Below are 24803 nucleotides of genomic sequence, written 5' to 3'. Positions count from 1 at the left end.
TTACTTATTGGATAGAGACAGAAATCGACAGAGAACGGGGAGATAGAGAGGGAGAGAGAGACCGTTGCAGCACTGCTTCACTGCTCAGGAAGCTTTCCCCCTGCAGGGAGGGACCAGGAGCTTGAATACATGTCCTTCCACATTGTAACACATGCACTCTACCAACTATGCCACTGCCTGACTCTCCTTCCATGGTTCCTGTCACCCTAGGACCTTAACGCTTGTGATCTGAGATCCAACCATGCCCAGAACCATGAACAGCACCTTCAAAACGGGCACCCAGGAAAATAATCAGAAATCTAACATGCATAAGTGCAAGGTGAGTTGGTGTGTGTATGTGTGTGTATGCACACGCAGGGGTGTGGGGTGGTGGAGGCAGGTGAGGGACAGTGTGAGGTGACTCAACTTCCAAGCGGGTTGAAGCGAAAGGCCCCAGGGACAAAGAGTAAGGGTGCATCTAAGTGTCGGAGGCTTCCCACTCACCTGATATCCCTGGTGACAGTGGGCCTGTGACCTTGCACTGCATTTGTGTCTCTCAGTCCATTCCAGAATCACTAAGCACCCACCAAATGCCAAGGACACCTGAGGGTGGTGGGTGGATCGTTACCTGTGTTTTTCCAGTGAGCCACGTGTCACCCAGGAAGGCTTAGTTAGTAGCACCAATCACAGACCCAACCCAGGAAATCTTGAGGCAAAGGAAAAGGCCAGCACTGAAGGCTGGCATGTCTAGTTGAATTCCTGCTGGGATTATCTTTCTTAAAAAAATAAAATAATACTGGAGGGAGGGAAGGAAGGAGGGACCCAGAGCATCATTCTGCCACATGTGAGCCCACGGATCAAATTTGAGACCTCGTGCTTGAGAGTGCAGTGCCTTACCCATTGTACCACCTCCCTGAATGCCTGTATCGCTTTCTTTGCCAGGCTTTCATGGCTATTTCTAAGTACTTCTCTAAGAAGGAATGGGCAAAGCTGGGCTACACAGAGAAAACCACCTATGTCTACATGAAGAGGAACTATGAAACCATGAGTGCTCTAGGTAACAGGATGATCTGCTTTCTAGTCCAACATGGCCATGCTGTGGTGGGGAGGGAGAGGGATCAGCTGGGAGATAGTACACACTTTCTCACGTTCCAGGACCAGGGTTCAAGCCCCAGGCCTCCACATGAGAGCACCATATACAGGGGAAGGCTTCACGGGAGGTGGAGCAGTGCTGTGCAGTCTTTTTTTCTCTCATTTTCTCTCCTTTATCTAGGGAAAGTGGGGGGGGGTACCAAGAGTCCTAGAACCATGCAGGGCAAAGCCCCAGCAAAGTCTGGGGGCTGGGTAACAGGGGTGGAGGGGGCAGAATCTGACAGTACTTCATCATCCAGTCAAAGCCATTGCTTTTTAAAAATTTTTTAATATTTATTTATTTATCTTTCCTTGTGTTGCCCTTGTTGTTTTTCATTGTTGTTGTTTTTATTGGTGTCCTTGTTCGATAGGACAGAGAGAAAGGGAGGGACAGAGGGGGAGAGAAAGATAGACACTTGCAGACCTGCTTCACCGCTTGTGAAGTGACTCTCCTGCAGGAGTCACTATGTATATATATTTAAATTATATATTATATATTTATAAAATATATATATGTATATATATTATATATACTATATATAGTATGTATTCATATCTAGCACAGGAACCTTTGTAATCTTTGAGTCCCTGTTGATCTGAGTTCTCAGCTCATGGTCACAGCTGGGAACATTGTAGGCTGCCCACATTTCAGGACCAGTCTTCCTCAAGTGGCAGGGGAGGATGACCCAGCCTCCCTTCGGAGACTGAGACAGTCCCTACCATTGGATTCCACTTGTTCTTATAAGGACGCTCCCTTGGTATCTCAAAATGATGAATTATCTGTACTGCCTTCACCCCACATTTCTCCCTCTCTGGTTGTTCTTTATTTCTTTATGAGAGAGATAACCAAAGCATCACTTTGGCACATGTGATGGTGGGGATTGAACTCAGGATTTCATACTTGAGAGTCCAGTGCTTTATCCACCCTGCAGCCTTCTAGGCCACTCTCTGGTTGATTATTTTCTTTTTGCAAAAACAGAGCACTGCTGATCTCTGGCTTATGGTGGTACCAGGAAATGAACTTAGGAACTTAGAACCTCAGGCATGAAAGTCATTTGCAGAGCCATTACACCACCTCCCCAGCCTCTGTAATTTTGCTTTTTTTTTTTTTCTTCTAGGTCTCAGAGCCACTCTTCCAACATTCATGTGTTCTGGAAAACCAACTACCGAATTCAACGGGAATAATTCCGTTCATGATGAAAACCTGGAGTGTGAGAGTGAGTGACAGAAAAGACCTGTGGGGAGTCCAGCGGTAGCTCAGTGGGCTAAGCGCATGTGGTGCAAAGCTCAAGGACTGGTGTAAGGACCCAGGTTCGAGCCCCCCAGCTCCCCACCTACAGGGGAGTCGCTTCATAGGCAGTAAAGCAGGTCTGCAGGTGTCTATCTTTTTCTCCCCCTCTGTAGGTGTCTGTGTTCCCCTCCTCTCTGTTTCTCTCTATTGTATCCAACAATGACAACAACAGTAATAACTACAACAACAATAAAAAAGCAAGGGCAACAAAAGGGAAAATATAATAAAAAAATAAAAGAAAGAAAAGACCTGTGAAAACCTGCTGCTTTCGGGTTCAGCCACCAGGGAAATAAAGATAAATATCTATATATTTGTAGATAGATAGATATTTAAAAGAGAAAGAGAACCACAACATCACTCTGGCATATATGATGCTGGGGATTGAACTTGGGACCCTATGCTTGAAAGTCCAATGCTTTATCCACTACTCCACCTGCCAAGCAGCCAGGGAAAGATTTTCCAAGAGTTCTTTCTTCAAAAACATCACTGTCTGGGTAATAAATGTTGGCTGCATCAGGTTGAGAGCCATCAGAAGTTATTCACAGAAAAGCCTAAACTAGGGCCAGGGAGCTAGCCTTCCTGGATAGAGAACTGCCTGGCCCTGCATAAGACCCAGGCTTAAGCCCAGTGCCCCTCTGCACTGAGGAGAGTTTTGGTAGTGTGGTCTCTTTCCCTCTCTCCCTCCATCTCTGTCTTTCTTTCTGTCTCTGTCTCCCAGTATGAAAAAAGTCAGCCTGGAACAGTGAAATCCTAGTGCTGATGAGGAAGCAAGGAAGGAAGGGGGAAGGAAGGGGGAGAGGAGGAGAGAGGGAGAGAATTTCAAACCCCTATAAAACAAGAATATCCAGTCCTGGTCAGTTAGTGACAGGGGGCCATTATGAGCAGTGCGTTATTGGGTGACTGTATCGTGTGTGCATGCAACCGTGGCCCTGGGCTAGAGAGTCCAGCCTGTTGGAGCCACTGTGGTCTATTTGGGTGGCCATTGGGCAAGCTGTCATTTGACGTTACACGGCTACATCATTTGTGGATTGATCAATGGTAGATATATGAAAACCTAAAGGAGAAAACACACACACCTATTTGAGGACTTGAGAAGCAGGAAAGTAGGGAAGGCAAGAACCTCCCAGCACTTCACAGATAGTGACTTGTGGGCACCATCTGCATAGTTTTGGTTGCTTCTCACCAGAGCACTGTTCGTCTTGGGCTCCTGGTGGTGCCGGGGATAGAACCTGCAACCTCAGAGCTGCAGGCAGGAAAGTCTGTTGTATGGTCAGCCATCGGGGGTTGATGTGGAGACATGGCAAGACCCAATGGGAGCTGCACATGTGTTTCTCTTTTATTATTTATAAAAAGGAAACACTGACAAAACCGTAGCATAAGAGGGGTACAACTCCACACAATTCCCACCACCAGAACTGCACATCCCATCCCCTCCCCTGATAGCTTTTCCTATTCTTTATCCCTCTGGGAGTATGAACCCAGGGTCATTGTGGGATGCAGAAGCTGGAAGGTCTGGCTTCTGTAATTGCTTCCCCGCTGAACTTGGGTGTTGACAGGTCAATTCATACTCCCAGCCTGCCTCTCTCTTTCCCTAGTGGGGTGAGTCTCTGGGGAAGTGGAGCTCCAGGACACATTTCTGGGGTTGTCTGTCCAGGGAAGTCTGGTCGGCATCATGCTAGCATCTGGAACCTGGTGGCTGAAAAGAGAGTTAACATACAAAGCCAAACAAATTGTTGAATAATCGTGAACCTAAAGGCTGGAATAGTGCAGATGAAGAGTTGGGGGGGGGGTCCTCCATTTTGTAGATAGCTAGTAGGCATATTTTAGTTATATTCCAAAGGGCCTGTGGCTGTACTAGTTTTGTTTTTCCCCTGCACACGTGTTTCTAAACTTTTTCTCCGTGATTGTCTGGATGCTGGAAACACGTCTTTCTAAATAGGTGTTTATTTATTTATTTGTTTGGCTGACTTATTGCTGTGAATGAATCAAAGTACAGTTAAGAAAAGCTACAGTAATTAAGATAATTTTAAAATTTTTTATTATCTTTATTAATTGGATAGAGACAGAAATCGAGAGGGAAGGGGGAGATAGAGAGGGAGAGAGACACACACCTGCAGACCTGCTTCGCCACTTGTGAAGTTTTCCTTCTGCAGGTCTGGACTCGGGGCTTGAACCCGGGTCCCGGTTCTTACATATTGTAACACGTACACTTAACCAGGTGTGCCACCACCCGAGCCTATAAAATCTTTTTTAAAAGGGGAGCAGGCTGGGGAGATACCATAATGGTTCTGCAAAAGACTTTCAAGCCTGAGACTCAGGTCTGGGACCCGAGTTCAATCCCTAGCACCACCGTAAGCCTGAGCTGAACAGTGCTCTGATATATCTCTATCTATATATTTTTCTCTCTGTATTTCTTTCTCATTATAAAGTATATATATATTTATATTTATTTATATTTATATTACAGTAGGACCAGTGAAACAGTTCAGTTGGCTAGTGAGCTGCTCTGCCATGCTCTGGACCCGGGTTCGAGTCTAGTACCCAGGTGCAGAACTCTGGACTTGCAAGCAAGATATCCCAAGATTGCTTCCTGGTAGCACATGTGCCCAAATACTGCTCTGGTCCCAACTCCCTCTGTCTAGGGAATTCAATAAAATAAATATTTTCAAAAGAAAACTTAAGGTGGGAGAGAGAGTACAATGGTTCTGCAAAACTCTCATGGCACCACCATAAGCCAAAGCTGAGCAGTATTTTGGGAAAAAGAAAGGAAGGGGGCAGGTGAGGTGGCAGTGGACCTGCTTAAGCGCACACACTACAGTGCCCAAAGACCCAGGTTCAAGCCCCTGGTCCCCATCTGCCGGGGGAAAGCTTCAACAGTGTTGAAGCAGGGCTGTAGGTGTCTCTCTGTCTCTCTTCCTCTCTATCTCCCATTCCATTCTCAATTTCTCTCTGCCTTTATCCGATAATAAGTAAATTAGAATTTTAAAAAAATCAAGAAAGGGAGGGAAGGAGAGATAGGAGGAAGCAATCTGAGAGGTTGTGTAGTGGCTAGACCATTGGATTCTCAAACATGAAGCCCCAAATTCAATCCCTGTCATTGCATGTGCCAGAAGGATGTTCTGGTTGGTTCCCCCCCTTTCTCCTCCCTCTCTCTTTCTTTCTCATAAATTGATTGTAAAAAAATAATAAAATGGAGTAGATATCATAATGGTTATGCAAAGAGACTCTCATGCCTGAGACTCCAAAGTCCCAGGTTCAGTCCCCATACTGGTTAAAAAAAAAGTGCACTGGGAGCTGGGCGTTAGCACAGCAGGTTAAGCGCATGTGGCGCAAAGCACAAGGACTGGTGTAAGGATCCTGGTTCAAGCCCCCGGCTCCCCACCTGCAGGGGAGTCGCTTCACAGGTGGTGAAGCAGGTCTGCAGGTGTCTATCTTTCTCTCCCCTCTCTGTCTTCCCCCTCCTCTCTCCATTTCTCTCTGTCCTATCCAACAATGACAACATCAGTAACAACAACAATAATAACTACAACAACAATAAAAAAACAAGGGCAACAAAAGGGAAAATAAATCAATATAATTTTTTTAAAAAAGTGCACACACACGGATAAACATTTTAAGAGATAAATTGATGAAAGCATTACCTAGTAACATACAACAGTGTATCATCAAAACCAAAAGCCAAACAGTCTTTTCACTTCTTTTTTTTTTTCCTTTTTTTCCAGAGTGCTGCTCAGCTCTGACTTAGGTGGTGCTAGGGATTGAACCTAGGACCTCAGAACCTAAGGCTTGAAAGTCTGTTTGCGTAATCATTATGCTATGTATCCCACTACTATCTCCTTCCTAAAAATAGCAGATTCTGTGTACAAATGCTCATGAGGCATGTGCATGCGCGCAACACACACTCAAGTTTTTCCTCTTGTTAGTGAGTGGAGGTGATACAGGGTGGACCAAGTAGCAAAGGCGAGAAATTATTGTACTTGCTGTAAAGGGAGGCTGAATGCTTTATTGCTCTGGCTGTGATTTTGTAAGAAGAGTTCAAAGGCGCCAGATAGTGGTACACTTGATAGAGAACACACATTATAGTGCATAAGGACCCTGGTTCAAGTCCCTAGCCCTTACCTCCAGGGGTGGGGGGGAGGAAGCTTCATTAGTGGTGAAACAGTGTTGCAGGTGTCTCTCCCTCTCTTCCTCCCCTCTGATTCTCTCAGAGTAATTAAAGAAAAATAAGAATAAAGGAGTGGTGGAACCATTGTGCAGGCAATGAGCCCCAGCCATAACCCTAGTGGCAAATAATTAATAATAATAATAATAATAAACAGCCCCAGACGGATCAGACTGTCCTCAGTAGAGATCTGTAACTCCTCAATGAAGCAGGTGAGATGGCATAAGCTCTCATGTTTGTTGGGAGAGGACTAAAAAGTCATACCGAGAGTTTTTAAAATTTCTCTTCTTTTCTTTCCTTTTTACTATCTTTTCGTTACGTTTTTGCCACCAGGGTTACCGCTGGGGCTCAGTGCCTACACCACGAATCTGTGATCTTTCTTTTTTTCCTTCTTTCTTTTTAATTTTTTTATATTTATATTCTCTTTTGTTGCCCTTGTTTTTTTAGTTGTTGTAGTTATTATTGTTGTTCTTGATGTCATCGTTGTTGGATAGGACAGAGAGAAATGGAGGGGGGGAGAGAAAGACACCTGCAGACCTGCTTCACTGCCTGTGAAGCGACTCCCCTGCAGGTGGGAAGCAGGGGCTCCAACCAGGATCCTTAACGCTGGTCCTTGTGCCTAGCGCCACGTGCACTTTACCTGCTGCACTACCGCCCAACTCCCCCTTCTTTCTCTTATATTAGGACAGAGAGAAATTGAGAGGGGAGGGACAAATAGAGAGGAAGAGAGGGGTAGATAGCATAATGGTTATGCAAAGAGACTCTCATATCTGAGGCTTCAAAGTCCTAGGTTCAGTCCCCCACCCCACCATAAGCCAGAACTGAGTGGTGCTCTGGTTAAAACAAACAGAATAGGAAAATAAAAATAAAATGCCTGCTGGGAGCAATGGATTCGTAGTGCCGGCACCAAGGATCAGTAATGACACTGGTGGAAAAAGAGAGAGTGAGAGTCGGGCAGTAGCACAGCAGGTTAAGCGCAGGTGACTCATAGGACTAGGACCAGCAATAAGGATCCCGGCTGGAGCCCCCGCCTCCCCACTTGCAGGGGAGTCACTTCACAGGTGGTGAAGCAGGTCTCTCCCCCGTCTCTATCTTCCCTTCTCTCTCCATTTCTCTCTGTCCTACCCAACAACAACGACATCAATAACAACAACAATAATAACTACAACAATAAAACAACATGGGCAACAAAAGGGAATAAATTTAAAATATATATTTAAAATGAGAGAGAGGAAGAGAGAACCTGAAAACCTGCTTCACTGTTCATGAAGCTTCCCCCCCTGCAGGTGGGAAGCGGGGATTCAAACTCAGGTACTTCTGCATAGTAATGTATGTGCCCAACTTGATGTGCCACTACCCACCCTTCCTTCCTTTCCATTCTCTCTCTCCCTCCTCCTTTCATTAAAGAAATGACTTAACGGTGTCACTGATGAGATATTGACATACTGTAAAACCCATCCATTCCAGTTATTCAGTGTTTTATCTATTCACCTATGTACTTGTTGAGGGGCTGAGAAACTGCTCACCCAATAGAGTGCACATTACACCATTTTCCCAAGCATACTTCATACCATGCTTTGAGTCCCCAGTCCACACGGAAACACCATGCTGAGATGTGTCACTTTCTCTCTGTCTCTCATCCTCTAGCTGGAAAAAGAGAGAGAGAGATGGGCGAGGGTTGACAGCATAATGGTTATGCAAAGAGATGCTCATGCCTGAGGCCCCAAGGTCCCAGATTCAATACCCTGCACCACCATAAACTAGAGCTGAGCAGTGTTCTGGTAATATATATAAAAAATAAAACCATTTAAAAAAAATTGGGGAATCGGGCTGTAGCACAGCGGGTTAAGCGCAGGTGGCGCAAAGCACAAGGACCGGCATAAGGATCCTGGTTCGAACCCCGGCTCCCCACCTGCAGGGGAGTCGCTTCACAGGCAGCGAAGCAGGTCTGCAGGTGTCTGTCTTTCTCTCCTCCTCTCTGTCTTCCCCTCCTCTCTCCATTTCTCTCTGTCCTATCCAACAACGACAACAACAATAATAACTACAACAATAAAACAACAAGGGCAACAAAAGGGAATAAATAAAAAAAAGAATTTGTGAGGAGTGGTGGAATCCTATACGTACAAAGTACTAGGGAAGCCCTAGTGGCAAATATATATATATATATATATATATATATATATATATAATATATATATACACACATATATATGTATTACAAATATTTATAAATGTATAATATATAAATATTATATATCTCCAGGTATATAATATTACCTGGAGAGATAACTCATTGAGTAGAGCAGATGCCTTTTCATGTATGGCCTATGTTAAAGCCCCAGCACTACGTGGGAGGTACCATGGCACCAGGGCAAACTCCAGGGCTGTGGAGTCTCTCTCTGTGTCTAAGTGAATGGGAAACTACTGTGAGTGTGGTGAAATCACATGTAGACCAGAAAATAAAATTTTATTAACAAGAGAGCGGGGGAGGAAGGGAGGAAGGGAGAGTGGGAGAGGGGCATCATTCTGGCACATAAAATGCCAGGAATCAAACTCAAGACCTCACACTTACATGTTCTGCAGTCTTCGCACCGTGCCCTTCCTGGCCACTACAGGGATTTTCAGGTGCCACTTCTCTTCAAGTGGCTACAGTTTAAATTCCTAGCGCATCAATTTAATTGTTTTGCCCTCAGGGTTATCACTGGGACTCCTGCCTGAAAAACTCTACCATTCCCAGTGGCCTGCCTTTCTTTCTTTCTTTTTCTTTTTTTTTTTCCGATAGAGTGTGAGAGGGAAAGCAAAACAAAGAAACACCTGCAGCACTGTTTCACCACTTGTGAAGCTCCCCCCCCCATGCAGGTGGAGACCAAGACTTGAACCCAAATGTAACCCATGGTAACGTGTGTACACTCTCAGGTGCGCTACCACCGAGCTCCTCAACCTAATTCTTTAGGGAAAAGAGTAAGGAATAAGTACTAATGTAAAATGATTTCCCTCCCAAAAATGATAAAAATTAAAAATTAATTAATTAATTTTTTGAAAGTACTGAAATGGAATGGAGGTGTCTCGGTGTCTCAGGTTCAAGACTCATTGTCCGTTGATGGAGTCAGCAGGGAGGAATTTTATTAACATTAACAGGCCACAGAAAGAGCTCGTGCTCTTAAAGAATTCTGGGCCCCGAACAAAGGGAAGACATACAGCTTCTATAGGGGCTGCAGGCTGAGTGAGAGCAGAAAGCATCTCACAGAAGCAGAGACTGCAAGGTCCGGGGCGGGGGGGGGGAGGGGGCACGAGGGGAAGGGGGATGGGACTTGTACCCATTGCTCAGGGTCTGGTTGCCTTAGTTACTGTTGTGGTTACTGTTATCTTTTCCTGCATAGCTGTATCTGAGGGAAATTTTAGCCTTTAGGACTTAGAAGCTTCAGGTTCTGTCAGGATAAGATACACCTGTTATCTGGGCTCCTTCCTACAGTATGGTTAGTTAACTCTTGCGTTGCCTTGACTGTCTCCTTTCCACTTCAGAGGGAGTCATGGGTCTTATTTCATGTCAGAAGGAAAAGTAGAAATTGATGCTGAAAATAAGTGAATTAAACCAATACTAAAGCTGCAGCAAAATAGCTCACCTGGCTAGTACGCCCACTTTGCCAAGTCTGAGACCCAAGTTTGAATCCAACCCCCACTGCACTAGAGGAAGCTTCACACTTGTCTTTTTCACTCTTTTCTATTGGGTGGCAGTGGGCGTGGGGGGGGCACAGGGGTGAATGTCATTTGGACTATAGGAGCAACTCAAAATTCAGTCAGTTGAGATATTTATTTATTTATTTATTTATTTTACCAGAGCACTGCTCAGCTTTGGCTGAGAATTGACCCTGAGACATTAGAGCCTCTTTGCATAACCAGTATGCTATCTATCCCCACCCCCTTTTTTACTTTCTTTTAATATTTTATTTATTTATTTACTGGTTAGAGACAGACAGAAATCCAAAGGGAAAGGGGAAAAGGGGAGAGAAAGAAAGACACTTGCAACACTGCTTTCACTGCTCCTGAAGCTTTCCCCTAGTAGGTGGGGGCCAGGGGCTTGAATCCAGATCCTTGAGCATAGTAACACATATACTCTACCGGTGTGCCATTGCCCAGTCTCCACAGTTGAACCCCCCCCCAATCTGGAAACAGTCAGTGCTCATTTTTAAGTCAGTGACTTTGGAAGGCTTGCAAACCATGGTATTAATATCCAAATGAGGGCTGGCAGACAGCATAATGGTTATGTAAACAACTTTCATGCCTGAGGCACCAAAAGTTTTAGGTTTAATCTCCAACATTACCATAAACCAGAGCTGAGCAGTGTTCTGATTAAAAAAAAAAAGAAAAGAAAAAAGTAGGGGGTTGGGTGGTAGCGCAGTGGGCTAAGCGCACATGGCACAAAGCGCAAGGACTGGTGTAAGGATCCAGGTTCGAGCCCCCAGCTCCTCACCTGCAGAGGGGTCACTTCACAAGTGGTGAAGCAGATCTGCAGGTGTCTATCTTTCTCTCCTCCTGTCTTCCCCTCCTCTCTCAATTTCTCTTTGTCCTATCCCATAACAACAGCTATAATAACAATAACCACAAGGGGCAACAAAAAATGGGACAAAAATAAAAAAAGAAAAGAATATATATGCATCTCCAAATGACCATATATAAGACTCCGGGGCTGGGTGGTGGCGCACTTGGTTGAATGCACATGTTACCATGCACAAGGACCCAGGTTCAAGTCCCTGATCCCTATTTGCAGAGGAAAGCTTTGTGAGTGGTAAAGCAGTGTTGCAGGTGTCTGTCTCTTGTCCTATCTTCCCCCTTCCCTCTCAATTTCTGGCTGTCTGTATCCAATAAATAAATAAAGACAAAAAATAAAAAAGACTCCCCATTCCTGATCAAGTTGAAAAAGTCAGCCCATACCTGGGAAGTCCCGTGACAACAACAAGATGATGATGATAATGATGATGGCAGTGATTATAGTGATGATGATGATTGTGACGACAACTCCAAAGTCAGTCTCAGCATAGCTCTTTGACAATAAATGGACTCGTGACTCTTGTCACTTGTATTCCCTGGGTACTACAGGGGTCTCTGGATTGATTGAGTATGGGGGAATGTTTATCAACAAAGGAACTGTCTGGTTTCTGTTTCAGATGTACATTTTCTGATGAAGTCCTATAAGAAGCAGAGAAAATGCCGGAAGGTGAGTCGGCCTGGTCCTCACACTCTTCCTGTTCCCATCTTTGTCTTTATTTTTTAAATTTTTATTAGTGATTTAATAGTGATTTACAAAATTATAAGTTCACAGGGATACAATTTCACACTGTTCCCACCACCAGAGTTCTGTGACTCCGTTTTCTCCACTGAAAACTGCAGTCGTTCTTCTGAAGTCACCGATAGGGGGGTGACTAGTATTTCTTTCTGTCTATATTTGTATTTGCCCATTTTGTCTATGGCCCTGCCTTCTCTTCCTTTCTAAGTCACACCTATACCTATCTCTACTTCCAAATGTTCTTCCCTCTTCACAGAGTTCTGGGGAGGGGTGAAATCATGCTGGCTTGAAGCCCCATTGAAGCCAACAAGCAAAGGCAACCCAGAGTGGTGAATGACAGGAAGGAAGGAAGGAAGGAAGGAAGGAAGGAAGGAAGGAAGGAAGGAAGGAAGGAAGGGAGGGAGGGAGGGAGGGAAGGAGGGAAGGAGGGAGGGAGGGAAGAAAAGGGATCAGAGTGTTGTGTACTCACGCACACACATTATCATGGTGAAGGACTGAGGCTCAAGTCCCCACTCCCCACACATGGTAGTGAAGCTTCTGGAACAGGGAAGCAGGTCTGCAAGTGTCTATCTCTCTCCCTCTTTATCCCCCCCCAATCTCTGTCCTATCCAATAACATAGAAAGAAAATGAGGCTGAGAAATGTTATGCATGTACAAATTATTGTATTTACTGTCGAATGTTAAACATTAACCCCCAATAAAGAAATTTAAATTTAAAAAAAGAAAGAAAGAAAGAAAGAAAGAAAGAAAATGAGGGAGAGGGAAAGAGAGATGAAGAGAAAGAAGTTGTTCCTGTGGTCCAGGAGGTGGCTCAGTGGATAAAGTGTTGGGCTCTCCAGCATGAGGTCCTGAGTTTGATCCCCAGCAGCACATGTACCTCAGTGATGTCATAGTTCTCTCTCTCCCTCTTTTTTCTCCATTCATTAATAAATAAATAAATAAAATATTTAAAAAAGTAAAGGAGAAATGTGGGGCTGGGTAGTGGCACACCTGGTTGAGCACAGGTTACAATGTGCAAGCCCCGCCTGCAGGGGGAAAGCTTCACAAGTGTGAAGCAGGGCTGTAGGCGTCTCTCTCCCCTTGTATCTCCCTCTTCTTCTCAATTTCTGGCTGTCTCTATCCAATAAATAAATAAACAAAAAGATAACTGAAATACATTTCAAAAAAGGAGAAATGATTTTAAAATATTTTCAGGCTAATGCAGGTTTTCATGTGTTTATGAAGTACAGGAATTTCCCCCTTAAAGCTTTATCCAGGGGGTCAGGCGGTAGCACAGCAGGTTAAGCACAGGAGGCACAAATCTCAAGGTCCAATATAAGGACCCCAGTTGGAGCTCCCGGCTCCCCAACTGCAGAGGAGTCACTTCACAGGCGGTGAAGCAGGTCTGCAAGTATCTATCTTTCTCTCCCCCTCTCTGCCTTCCCCTCCTCTCTCCATTTCTCTCTGTCCTACCCAACAATGACGACATCAATAACAACAATAATAACTACAATAATAAAACAAGGGCAGCAAAAGGGAATACATAAATAAATATATTTTTTAAAAGCTTTACCCCAAGATGCTGCAGATTTATTCTGTTTTTATTTTTATTTTACCAAAGCACTGCTCAGCCCTGGCTTCTGCTTATGCTGGGTATTTAACCTGGGACCTCAGAGCCTCAGACAGGAAAGTCTTTTTGCTGTGCTCTGACCCTAGATTTTGCTGTCTCCCTGACCCTATATTTTGTTATCAGAGGTTCACCCCTCTGGGATGATTTTTTTTCTTAGCTAGAAAGAGACAGAGACAAAGATGGGGAGAGATATAGAGGGGGAGGAGATATAGAGGGGTGTAAGCTTTTTTGTTGTCCAACAACACCAAAGCTTACACCAATGTGGTGGGGCCAGGCTCAAAACTGAGTTGTGTGTATGGCAAAGCAGTGCACTATTCAAGTGAACAATTTTTCCAGCAGTGGTGTGGTTTATTTATTTATTTGAGGAAGGTAAGATTTTGTTTGTTTGTTTATGTGAGAAATAGAAAAGAGAAAAAAGAGGAGCAGAACTCAGGACACCATGCTTGAAAGTCCAATGTCTTATCCATTGTGCCCCCTCCCGGACCATAGTGTTTTCTGTTTTGTTTTTCGTTTGTTTGTTTTCCTCCAGGGTTATCGCTGGGGCTTGGTGCCAGCACTGTGAATCCACTGCTTCTGGCTACCTTTTTTTTTCTCATTTTATTGGCTAGGACAGAGAGAAATTGAGAGGGGAGAAGAAAATAGAGAGCGAGAGAGAAAGATAAGACATCTGCAGACCTGCTTCACTGCTCCTGAAGTGCCCCCCTACGGGTGGGGAACCGGGGGAGCTTGAACCTGGGTCCTTGAGCCAGGTCCTTGCACTTCGTACTATGTGCACTTAACTGTGTGCGCCACCGCCTGCCCGCCCCCCCCACCTTTTTTAAATGACACTATGTATGAGTGACATTGTGCAGCACTTCCCTTTCTGTGTGCGCTGGGGAGCCAGAGACGACCGGAACTGCCCCTGCGGCTATAGACAGACTATGACCCACATAGTCAACGACTGCTACCTCTCCAGATTCAAAGGAGGTCTCGAAACTTTACATCAGGCTCAACCTGACGCTGTTGACTGGCTACGGAAGAAGGGCAAACGCTAGAAGAAGAACTTCCCTTTCTTTGCCTGATTTATTTCATTTACCAAAATGTCCTCAAGGTCCCTCCTCCATGTTGTCCTTATTGGCAAGATGACCTTCCATTTATGTCTGAGTAATACTCGAATCTTTGCCTCACTTCCATATTTTCTTGTCTCTTTCTTCTGTTGATGAACACCTCAAGTTTCTGCACATATCAGCAGTGGTGAGTAGCCTCAACAGCACATAGACAGGATGCATATATCTTTGTGTTTTTGTTTTCTTTTTAATTTTTTTTAATTATCTTGATTTATTTATTGCATAGAGACAGCCAGAAATTGAGAGGGAAGAGTGACATAGAGACAAAGAGAGACAGAGAGGCACCTTCAGCACTGCTTCATCACTTGTGAAGCTTTCCCCCTGCAGGTAGAGACCAGGGACTCGAACCTAGGTCCTTGCTCTTTGCAACATGTGCGCTCAACCAGGTGCGCCACGATCCGGCACCTATGTGTGGTTTTGTTTTCTTCGGATAAATAGTCAGACATAGAATTGCCGGAGATTTAATATGGTAGCTCCAGTTTGTGTGTGTGTGTGTGTGTGCGCGCGCGTGCTGGAGGACCCTTCATACTGTTTTGCACAGTTATACCAACACAGTTCTACCAACAATGCATACACACACACACACAGTTATACCAACAATGCGCGCACACACACACACACACACAGTTATACCAACAATGCACACACACACACACACACACACACACACACTTTTTTGTTTGTTTTTTTGCCAGAGCACTGCTCAGCTTTGGCTTACGTGGTGTGGGAGACTGAACCTAGGACCTGGGAGCCTCAAGCAGGAGAGTCGGTTTCCATAGCCATTATGTTATCTCCCCCACCCCAAATCCTCCTTTCTCTACACCCTCGCCAGCACTTATTTTTTTAAAACATTTTATTTATTTGAATTTTACATAAATATCTTTATTGTTTTAATATGTTTTCTTTATTCTTTTTTATTTTATTTTTCTTTGTTATATTTTAATGAGAGAGATAAAGAGAGAGGAAGGGAAATAGACAACAGAGACTAGAGCATTGCTCAGCTCTGGCTTATAGTGGTGCCAGAAATTAAGTCAGGGACTTTGGAGCCTCAGATACAACAGTCCCTTTGGCGGAACCACTATGCTTTTTCCCTGGCCCAAGATTTTATTTATTAATCAAAGAGAGAGGGAGAGGGAGGGAGATAGGGAGAGAGAGAGACAGAGAGAGAGATAGAGAGAGGCAGATCATCACTCTAGCACATGTAGTGCTGAGGGTAGAAACTCGGGACCTCATGCTTCAGAGTCCAACACTTTACCCACGGTACCACTTCCCAGGCCACCAACACCTAATTCTTGTGTTTTTATTATTTTTGATTAATAGTAGGTTACAAGATTTTATGATTATAATGTATAGTTGCTCACCACACCCCACCACCAGAGTTCTATATCCCCACTCACCCTCCCAACTCCCAGTGATAACCACTAGAGTTCTCAGAAGCCTTAGAAACAGTTTGCTTGTTTTGTTTTGTTTTTCCCCAAGTTCCTGTGTATCAGTTCTCTAGATTCCATATATGAAGGAAACCATCTGGTAGTTGTCTTTCATCTCTTGACTTATACCATTAAACATAATCACCTCCAGTTCCATCCATTTTGTCACAAAGGACACAAAACCATCAGTTTTGATTACAGAGTAGCATTCCATGAAGTAAATATCCCATAATTTCTTTTTTTAAATATTTTATTTATTTATTCCCTTTTTGTTGCCCTTGTTTTTTTGTTGTAGTTATTATTGTTACTGATGTCGTCGTCGTTAGATAGAACAGAGAGAAATGGAGAGAGGAGGGGAAGAAAGAGAGGGGGAGAGAAAGACGGACACCTGCAGACCTGCTTCATCGCCTGTAAAGCGACTCCCCTGCAGGTGGGGAGCCGGGGGCTCGAACCGGGATCCTTATGCCCCGGCCCTTGCACTTGGTGTCACCTGCGCTTAACCTGCTACACTACCACCTGATTTCCCCCATAATTTCTTTAGTCAGTCTTCTGTTGATAGGCATTTCGGCTGCTTCCTATTCGGGGCTACTGTGAATAATGCAGCAACGACCCTAGGGGGTGCATATGTCCCTTCAGTTTAGTGTTTGAGTGTTCATTGTATAAATGCCTAAGAGTGGTATTGCTGAATCGTAAGGTAATTCCATTTTTCTTTGTGTAAGATCTCTCCAGACAGTCTTCCAAAGGGGCTGCACCAGTTTGCATTCCCACCAGCAGTGTGGCAGAGTCCCTTTTTCTCCACAGCATCTCCAACATCTGTCATTTCCTGGTTTGTTAATGGAAGCCATTCTTTCAGGTGTGAAATGGAATCTCACTGTAGTTTTAAATTGTGTTTCTCAAAAAAAATTGCATTTCTCTAGTAATAAGTAAAGTGGCTCATTCCTTCATGTGCCTGTGGGCCATATGTATCTCTCTTTTTTTTTTAGAAAACTGTTTGGTGGCAGTGGATAAAGCACTGTACTCTCAAGCATGAGGTCCTGATTTTGATCCCCGGCAGCACATGTACCAGAGTGATGTCTGGTGTCCTCTTTCTCTCTCTCTCTCTCTCTCTCTCTCTCTCTCTCTCTCCCCTTCCTCTCTCATTAATAAATAAAATCTTTAAAAAAAGAAAAGAAAAGAGTCGGGCAGTAGCACAGCAGGTTAAGTGCAGGTGACACAAAGCTCAAGGACAGCCATAAGGATCCTGGTTCGATCCCCCGGCTCCCCACCTGCAGAAGAGTCATTTCACAAGCAGTGAAGCAGGTCTGCAGGTGTCTGTCTTTCTCTCCCCCTCTCTGTCTTCCCCTCCTCTCTCCACTGTTCTCTGTCCTATCCAACAATGACGACACCAATAATAACTACAACAATAAAAAACAACAAGGGCAACAAAAGGGATTATAAATAATTATTTTTAAAAAGGAAGAAAAAAGGGAAGAAAATTTTCAGTTCTTTGGTCCAATTTTTATTGGGTTATTTTCCTTCCTTTATATATCTGCACCAATTCTGTATAAATGTTTGCTATCAGTCGCTTGTTGGATTGTGCAAATATTTTCTCCCATTAATTGGGTTGCCTGGATACTCACGTACTTTGCTTTTGAAGAGGACACGCATCTTTTCATGTACCTGTTGGCTATCTGAGTGTGTTCTTTGGATAAAATGTCTATTGAGGTTCTCTACCTTTAAGAAGAATATTCATTAATGTACCATGTGAAGAGGCAGTTTGAAAGCTTCAAGGCTTTTGAGAAACTCCATTGATACTGTTTAAATGGGACCTTCAGACCTGAGGAGATAACATAGAAGTTCTTCAGATAGACTTTCAAGCCTGAGACACTGAAACGTCCTACACTCAGTCCCCAATACCACCTTAATCTGGAGATGATAAAAAATAAATAAAATGTGCTAGGTGGCTCAGTGGGTGGGGTGCAGGATTTGCAATCATGGAATCACCCTTTGTACCGGAATAGGGCTTTGGCTTCATTCTCTCAAAATAAATGGATTTTTAAAAAGTTAAAAATAATAATAATAAATAAATAAATAAATAAAACTTTAAAAAGATAAATAACTGTGACCTTCACATTACAAAGGTGCTGCCCAAGAAGCCCGTGAATGGAAAAAAGGATGAAAAGCTAGGGCCAGTGGCACTTGGCTCTGAGAAGACTCAGAAGTGTCGATGCCCTGCAAAAAAAGTAAATGCATTTGGGGAGCAGAATAAGAAGGCAACAGGTAGGAGGAATCTATTTGGGCAGCCCAGAAGGTGGTGTAGTGGATAAAGTGTTGGACTCTCAAGCATGAGGTCCTAAGTTTGACCCCTGACATCACATGTGCCAGAGTGATATTCTGATATACCTCCTCCCTCACTCATTAACGAATAAGTGATTGTTTTATTATTGACTTAATAATACTTAATCAATTTGTAGGATAACAGGGGTACAATTCCATATAATTCCCATCACCAGAGTTCCTATCCCCTTAATTGGAGGTCCTGTTTTTTATTCCTCTGGGAGTATGGACCAATGATCTTTATATGGGGTGCAGAAGGTGGGAGGTCTGGCTTCTGTAATTGTTTCTCTGCTGTACATAGACTTTGGCAAGTGGATCCATATCTCCAGTCTGTGTCTGTCTTTCCCCAGTGGGGCAGAGCTCTGGAAAGGTGGGGCTCCACAGTGGTAAGGCTGTCTGCCCCAGGGAAGTCAGGTAGGATCTGCAACTTGGTGGCTGAAAAGCATTTAGATATAAAGCAGAACAAATTGTTTAATAATCAGGAACCTAAAGGTAAGGATAGAGCAGATGGGATTTGGGGTCTTTGGGTTGTATGCAGCTAGGAAGTCTATTTTAAGTACAGTTCAAGGGGGTCTATGATTTTACTAAGTTTTGCCTGAGCCCGACAGCTAACATGCAGGCGGACTGAAAGTGTTGTCTGGGAAGATGGTGTCAGCGTTGGAAATAGGACTAGAATAAGTGGATTTTCTTGTGAGAGAAGGAGAACACGAACTCAAGCACATACTTGCTCCCATTCAATTGGCGCTTCTCCCCCACAGGACTCCAGAAGGAGAAGAAAACAATCTGGTCTTGCAGATTACGGGAAAGGAAGACCATGGTGACTTATGAAGAGATCAGTGACCCAGAGGAAGAGGACTAATTCTGTAAGTAACCTCCTTAGCCTGTCCCTGCAAACTGGGTTCCGTTATTATTATTGTTGTTGTTGTTGTTCTTGTTAGTCATCACTAAGGCTTTGCCGCTTCAGATGGAGAGACAGACAGAGAGAGAGAGAGACAGACAGACAGACACGACAGCACCGAAGCTTCCGTTCAACACTGTGGGGTCCAGGCTCAAAGTTGTGTCCTGACCATGACAAAGAAGCGCATTACCAAGTGAGCTATCTTGCTGGCCCTGGAATGTCCTTATGATACTGATGGCCTATCTTGTCACTTTAAACCCCCCCATATCTTTCCTCCTAGTCCCTTGGGGTACAGTGGTGAGACAAAAATAAGCATGGCCATAGCCCTTCTGCCCCCCCCCCCGTTCTCTATGTCCAAGGAGACAGCACAATGGTTCTGCAAAAAGACTCATGTGCCTGAGACTAAAGCCCCAGGTTCAATCCCCAGCCCCATCATAAGCCAGGTTCTCTGAAAGAAACGAAACAAACAACAAAACCACAAACCAACTGACTGGGGTAAGACAGAAGCTCACTTATATGCCTTATATGCTTTTCATGGGGTCTTTTGGGACCATATTCTTTTGGAGTTCCAGAGGAATTTTTTTTATTGTTTTATCTGAGTCCATCACTGGGTGTGAAGACAGAAGGTTGAGATATAGATGAAACTATAGATAAAGAACTCCCAGGGCCTACATAACAAAACCACCACTCCTGATGACAATTTTTCCCTTTTGTCTTATTTTTTATTTTATTTTATTGATAGTACAGAGAGAAGTTGAAATTGAGAGGAAAGAGAGAGAGATACACACCTGCAGCATTGCTTTACTGTTTGTGAAGCTTCCTTCCTTCATGTAGGGACTGAGGGTTTGAACTTAGGTCCTTGTACACAGTAATGTCTGTGTTTAACTGGGTGTACCACCACCCAGCCCCGAGATACTCTGTTCTCTGTTGGGCTAGTTTACTACCTGGCAAACACAGGAACCTCCTTTACTGAAACCTTTTTTTTTTTTAATTGAAGCTTTTTTAGACAGACAGACATATAGGTAGACCACAACAGCAAAACTTCCTTTGGGGGCCAGGTGGGGGTGCACCTGGTTAAGCACACACACTACAGTGTTCAAGGACCCAGGTTCAAATCCCTGGTCCCCACCTGCAGGGGGGAAGCTTCACAAGTGGTGAAGCAGAGCTGTAGGTGTCTCTATGTTTCTCTCTCTCTCTCTCTCTCTCTCTCTCTCTCTCCCCCTCCCTCCCTCCCTCCCTTACCCCTCTCAATTTCTCTCTGTCTCTATCCAATAATAAATAAAATAAAATAAAAAAGATTTAAGGGAGTCAGGCAGTAGTGCAACGGGTTAAGCGCACTTGGAGCAAAGCCCAAGGACTGGTGTAAAGATCCCGGTTCGAGCCCCCGGCTCCCCACCTGCAGGGGAGTCACTTCACAGGCGGTGAGGCAGGTCTGCAGGTGTCTATCCTTCTCTCCCCTTCTCTGTCTTCCCCTCCTCTCTCTGTTTTCTCTCTGTCTTATCCAACAATGACGACATCAATAACAATAGTAACTACAACAATAAGAAAACAACAAGGGCAACAAAAGGGAATAAATTTTTTTTAATCTTAAAAAATAAAAAGCTTTAAAAAAAAAAAACACTTCCTTCAGTGTTGTGGGAGCCTGATTCCAACCTGGGTCGAATACATGGCAAAGGAACACACTATCCAAGTGAGCTATTTTGTCAGTCCTATGGAGACTTTAAAAAAAATATTTATTTATTCCCTTTTTGTTGCCATTGTTGTTTTATTGTTGTAGTTATTATTGTTGTTGTCATTAATGTCATTGTTGTTGGATAGGACAGAGAGAAATGGAGAGAGGAGGGGAAGACAGAGAGGGGGAGAGAAAGATAGACACCTGCAGACCTGCTTCAGTGACTCCCCTGCAGGTGGGGAGCCGGTGGCTCGAACTGGAATCATTATGCCGGTCCTTGTGCTTTGCACCACCTGTGCTTAACCCGCTGCACTACCACCCGACTCCCCTATGGAGACTTTTTAAAGAAATCACTTCATTGAGGTAAATTAGGACTTAAAAAACTATTGACACATACACAGTTGTTTTTAATCTTGTGACAGCTGACAGCAGAGACTTTTTGATTTATTGTCTCAAGGGTTATCAATGAAGCTCAGTCCCTGCATAACGAATCCACTGCTCCCAGCTGCCATTTCTTCTTTTTCTTGAGAGATTTTATTTTATTGTTAATGAGAGAGATACAGAGACACAGAAATACCAGAGCATTGCTCAGCTCTGACTTATAGTGGTGCGGGGGATTGAACCTGGCACCTCAGAGCCCCCCGGTCATGAAAGTTTTTTTGCAGAACCATTGTGTTGTCTCTCCATCCCACTCTCTTTTTATTATTAGATAGGACAGATAGAAATTGAGAAGGGAGTGGTTCAGGAGGTGGTACAGTGGATAAAGCACTAGACTCTCTCAAGTATGAGGTTCTGAGTTCAAGCCCCAGCAACACATGTACCAGAGTGATGTCTGGTTCTCTCCTGTCTTTCTCATTAACAAATAAATAAAATATTTTTTTAAAAAAAGAAAAAGACATTGAGAGTGGAGGGGGAAGATAAGAAGAGACAAAGAGAAACACTTGCAGACCTGCTTCAATGCTCCTGAAACCTTCCCTGTGCAGCTGGGGAGCAGGGGTTCACACCTGGTACTTGTGCATGGTAACAATTGCTCTTAGCCAGCTGTGCCACTGCCCACACCCCTCCCCCCCATACTCTTAATTAGAAGGTGGTCGGCAGGATTCCAGTCCACTCACTTTTCGTTGTCCTGGGTAGTTCATATCTCTAGAAGTTGAGGTTCTCCTAGCCTAGCATTCTGACTTTATTTCATCAGCCTAGCCAAAAGCCGTATTTATAAATCTATGCCACAGCAGTGACCCAGAATGCTGTGGGGTTCCCGAACCCCCCCCCCCAGTCAGCTCCTGCTGTGTGGGCCACACCTCCTTCCAGCCTAGGAGCTTAAAAGGCAGGTGAAGGGTACTTTGGAAGAACAATGCAGGTTGGGGATGTATGAGGTAGGATAAACTTGGGATGAGGGCTGGTAGAGTAACTTCTCCCCCACTATTTCCTTTCCATCTTTCTCCTTTAAAAACATACCCCTTTTTAGGGGAGCGCAGCGGGTTAAGTGCACGTGGTGCAAAGCGCAAGGACCAGTGTTAAGATCCCGGTTCGAGGGGGTCGGGCGGTGGCGCAGTGGGTTAAGCGCATGTGGTGCAAAGCGCAAGGACCGGCATAAGGATCCCGGTTCGAGCCAGGGGGTCGCTTCATAGGTGGTGAAGCAGGTGTCTATCTTTCTCTCCCCCTCTCTGTCTTCCCCTCCCCTCTCCATTTCTCTCTGTCCTATCCAACAACGAACAACATCAACAATGGCAATAATAATTGCCACAACGAGGCTACAACAACAAGGGCAACAAAAGGGGGGAAAATGGCCTCCAGGAGCGGTGGATTCATGGTGCAGGCACCGAGCCCAGTAATAACCCTGGAGGGGAAAAAAAAAAAAAGATCCCAGTTCGAACCCCCAGCTCCTCACCTGCAGTGGAGTCACTTCATATGTGGTGAAGCAGTGTTGCAGGTGTCTCTCTTTCTCTCACCCTCTCTGTCTTCCCCTCCCCTCTCCATTTCTTTCTGTCCTATCCAACGACAACAATAACAATTACAACAATAAAACAACAAGAGCAACAAAAAAGAGAGAATAAATAAATAAGTAATTATTAAAAAACTAAAAAAAGTATTTCTACTTGTTTTATTTTATTTTTTAATATTTATTTATGTATTCCCTTTTGTTGCCCTTGCTGTTTTTTTATTGTTGTTGTTATTGATGTCATCATTGTTGGATAGGACAGAGAGAAATGGAGAGAGGAGGGGAAGGCAAAGAGGGGGAGAGAAAGAGAGACACCTGCAGACCTGCTTCACCACTTGTGAAGCGACACCCCTGCAGGTGGGGAGCCAAGGGCTCGAACTGGGATCCTTACACCGATCCTTACTCTTTGCGCCACCTGCACTTAACCCAGGGCAATACCACCCGACTTCCTATATGTTTTATTTTAATGAAAGAGAGAAAGCTAGTGGGGGGAGGAAGAAGAAGCCAGAGCAGTTCTCAGCTCTGGCTGATGGTGGTATGGGGGATTGAACCTAGGACTTTACCCTCAGGCAGGAGAGTCTTTTTGCATAACCAAGATTTTTTTTTTATTATTATTTATTTATTTATTCCCTTTTGTTGTCCTTTTTATTGTTGTAGTTATTATTGTTGTTGTCGTTGTTGGATAGGACAGAGAGAAATGGAGAGAGGAGGGGAAGACAGAGAGGAGGAGAGAAAGATAGACACCTGCAGACCTGCTTCACCGCCTGTGAAGCGACTCCCCTGCAGGTGGGGAGCCGGGGTTCGAACCGGGATCCTTATGCCGGTCCTTGTGCTTTGCGCCACCTGCGCTTAACCCGCTGCGCTACAGCCCGACTCCCAAGATTTATTTTTTTATTATATTTCCTTTACTTATTGGATAGAGACAGCCAGAAATTGAGAAGGAAGGGGGTGGTAGAGAAGAGAGACAGAGAGACACCTGCAGCACTGCTTCACCACTTACAAAGCTTTCCCCATGCAGGTGGGGCTGGGGACTCGAACCCGGCTCCTGGTGCATTGTCACATATGCACTCAACCAGGTGTGCCACCACCCGCCCCCCAAAAAAATTTTACTTATGTATTTATTTTGACCAAAGCACTGCTTAGCTCTGGCTCCATAAGATGGTGTAGGGAATTGAACCTGGGATCTCAGATCCTTAGGCATGAAAGTCTTGTTGTGTAACCATTATGCTGTCTTCTTGCCCCAACCTCAAGGATGTGACCAGTGGCCGTGAGATGAAACAGAACTTAACAGCCTTTGGACACCTGGGCATCGCTAGCCAATAGATGTAACGCAAGAGCAAAGTTTCACAGCACTGCAAAGTTCAGTTCATCTTTTTCTTACCACTCGCACAGCACTTCAATAGACTAGAGTTTCGTTGACGACTGAGGCCAGGCTACTATGCCTTCCCTTCCACCTCTGCTCCCCTGGCACTTAGCTGAGATTAAAACGAGAATCAGCAGGTGTTCTCTGCACAGACCAGCACTGAATGCCCTGCCCTACCCTGTGCCAGATGTGATCACTGAGGGCAGTTCTGGGTGGCTACTGTCTAGATGTTCCTCTCAGCACTTATCCACACAGCTGTGCAACTGCCTCCTATCTGCTTTCCCCTCTCTCACTGCCTTCATCACCAAAATGTCCTGGGCAAGTCTCCCTCATTCTGCTTCACCAGGTGCCCCATGCTGTGAGCACCCATAGTTTCATTGCCCAGTACCTGTTGCTGAATAATAATAAATGGTAACAAGTTCTCACCAGTTGCTGTTTGTCTAATTCTGTGAATAGAGCTCTATTTGCATGTGGGGGTGGGGGAGTTGCACACTTTAGTTCTTTTTTTACTTTTTTAATTTTTAATTATTATCTTTATGTATTTATTGGATAGAGACAACCAGAATTGAGAGGCAGGGGGAGAGACTGAGAGAGGGAGAGAGACAGAAAGACACCTGCAGCCCTGC

The 24803-nt window shown here is 44.5% G+C and overlaps 1 protein-coding gene across 1 annotated transcript; it reads left to right on the top strand.

The window, feature by feature from the left end:
- The first annotated feature begins 224 nt into the window (after window positions 1-224).
- Window positions 225-24602, top strand: LOC103119172 (protein SSX1-like). Its single transcript, XM_060183696.1, has 7 exons — window positions 225-319; window positions 922-1036; window positions 2229-2327; window positions 11729-11778; window positions 18110-18248; window positions 19064-19168; window positions 24066-24602. The coding sequence occupies exons 1-6, from the start codon at window positions 242-244 to the stop codon at window positions 19162-19164; spliced, it is 582 nt and encodes a 193-aa protein (XP_060039679.1). The 5' UTR covers window positions 225-241; the 3' UTR covers window positions 19165-19168; window positions 24066-24602.
- Window positions 24603-24803: the final 201 nt, after the last annotated feature.

Source organism: Erinaceus europaeus, chromosome X, assembly GCF_950295315.1.
Source record: "Erinaceus europaeus chromosome X, mEriEur2.1, whole genome shotgun sequence".
Lineage (NCBI taxonomy): Eukaryota > Metazoa > Chordata > Mammalia > Eulipotyphla > Erinaceidae > Erinaceus > Erinaceus europaeus.
Note: the sequence above shows the minus strand (reverse complement) of the source record. Positions and strands in the feature narration are given on the sequence as shown.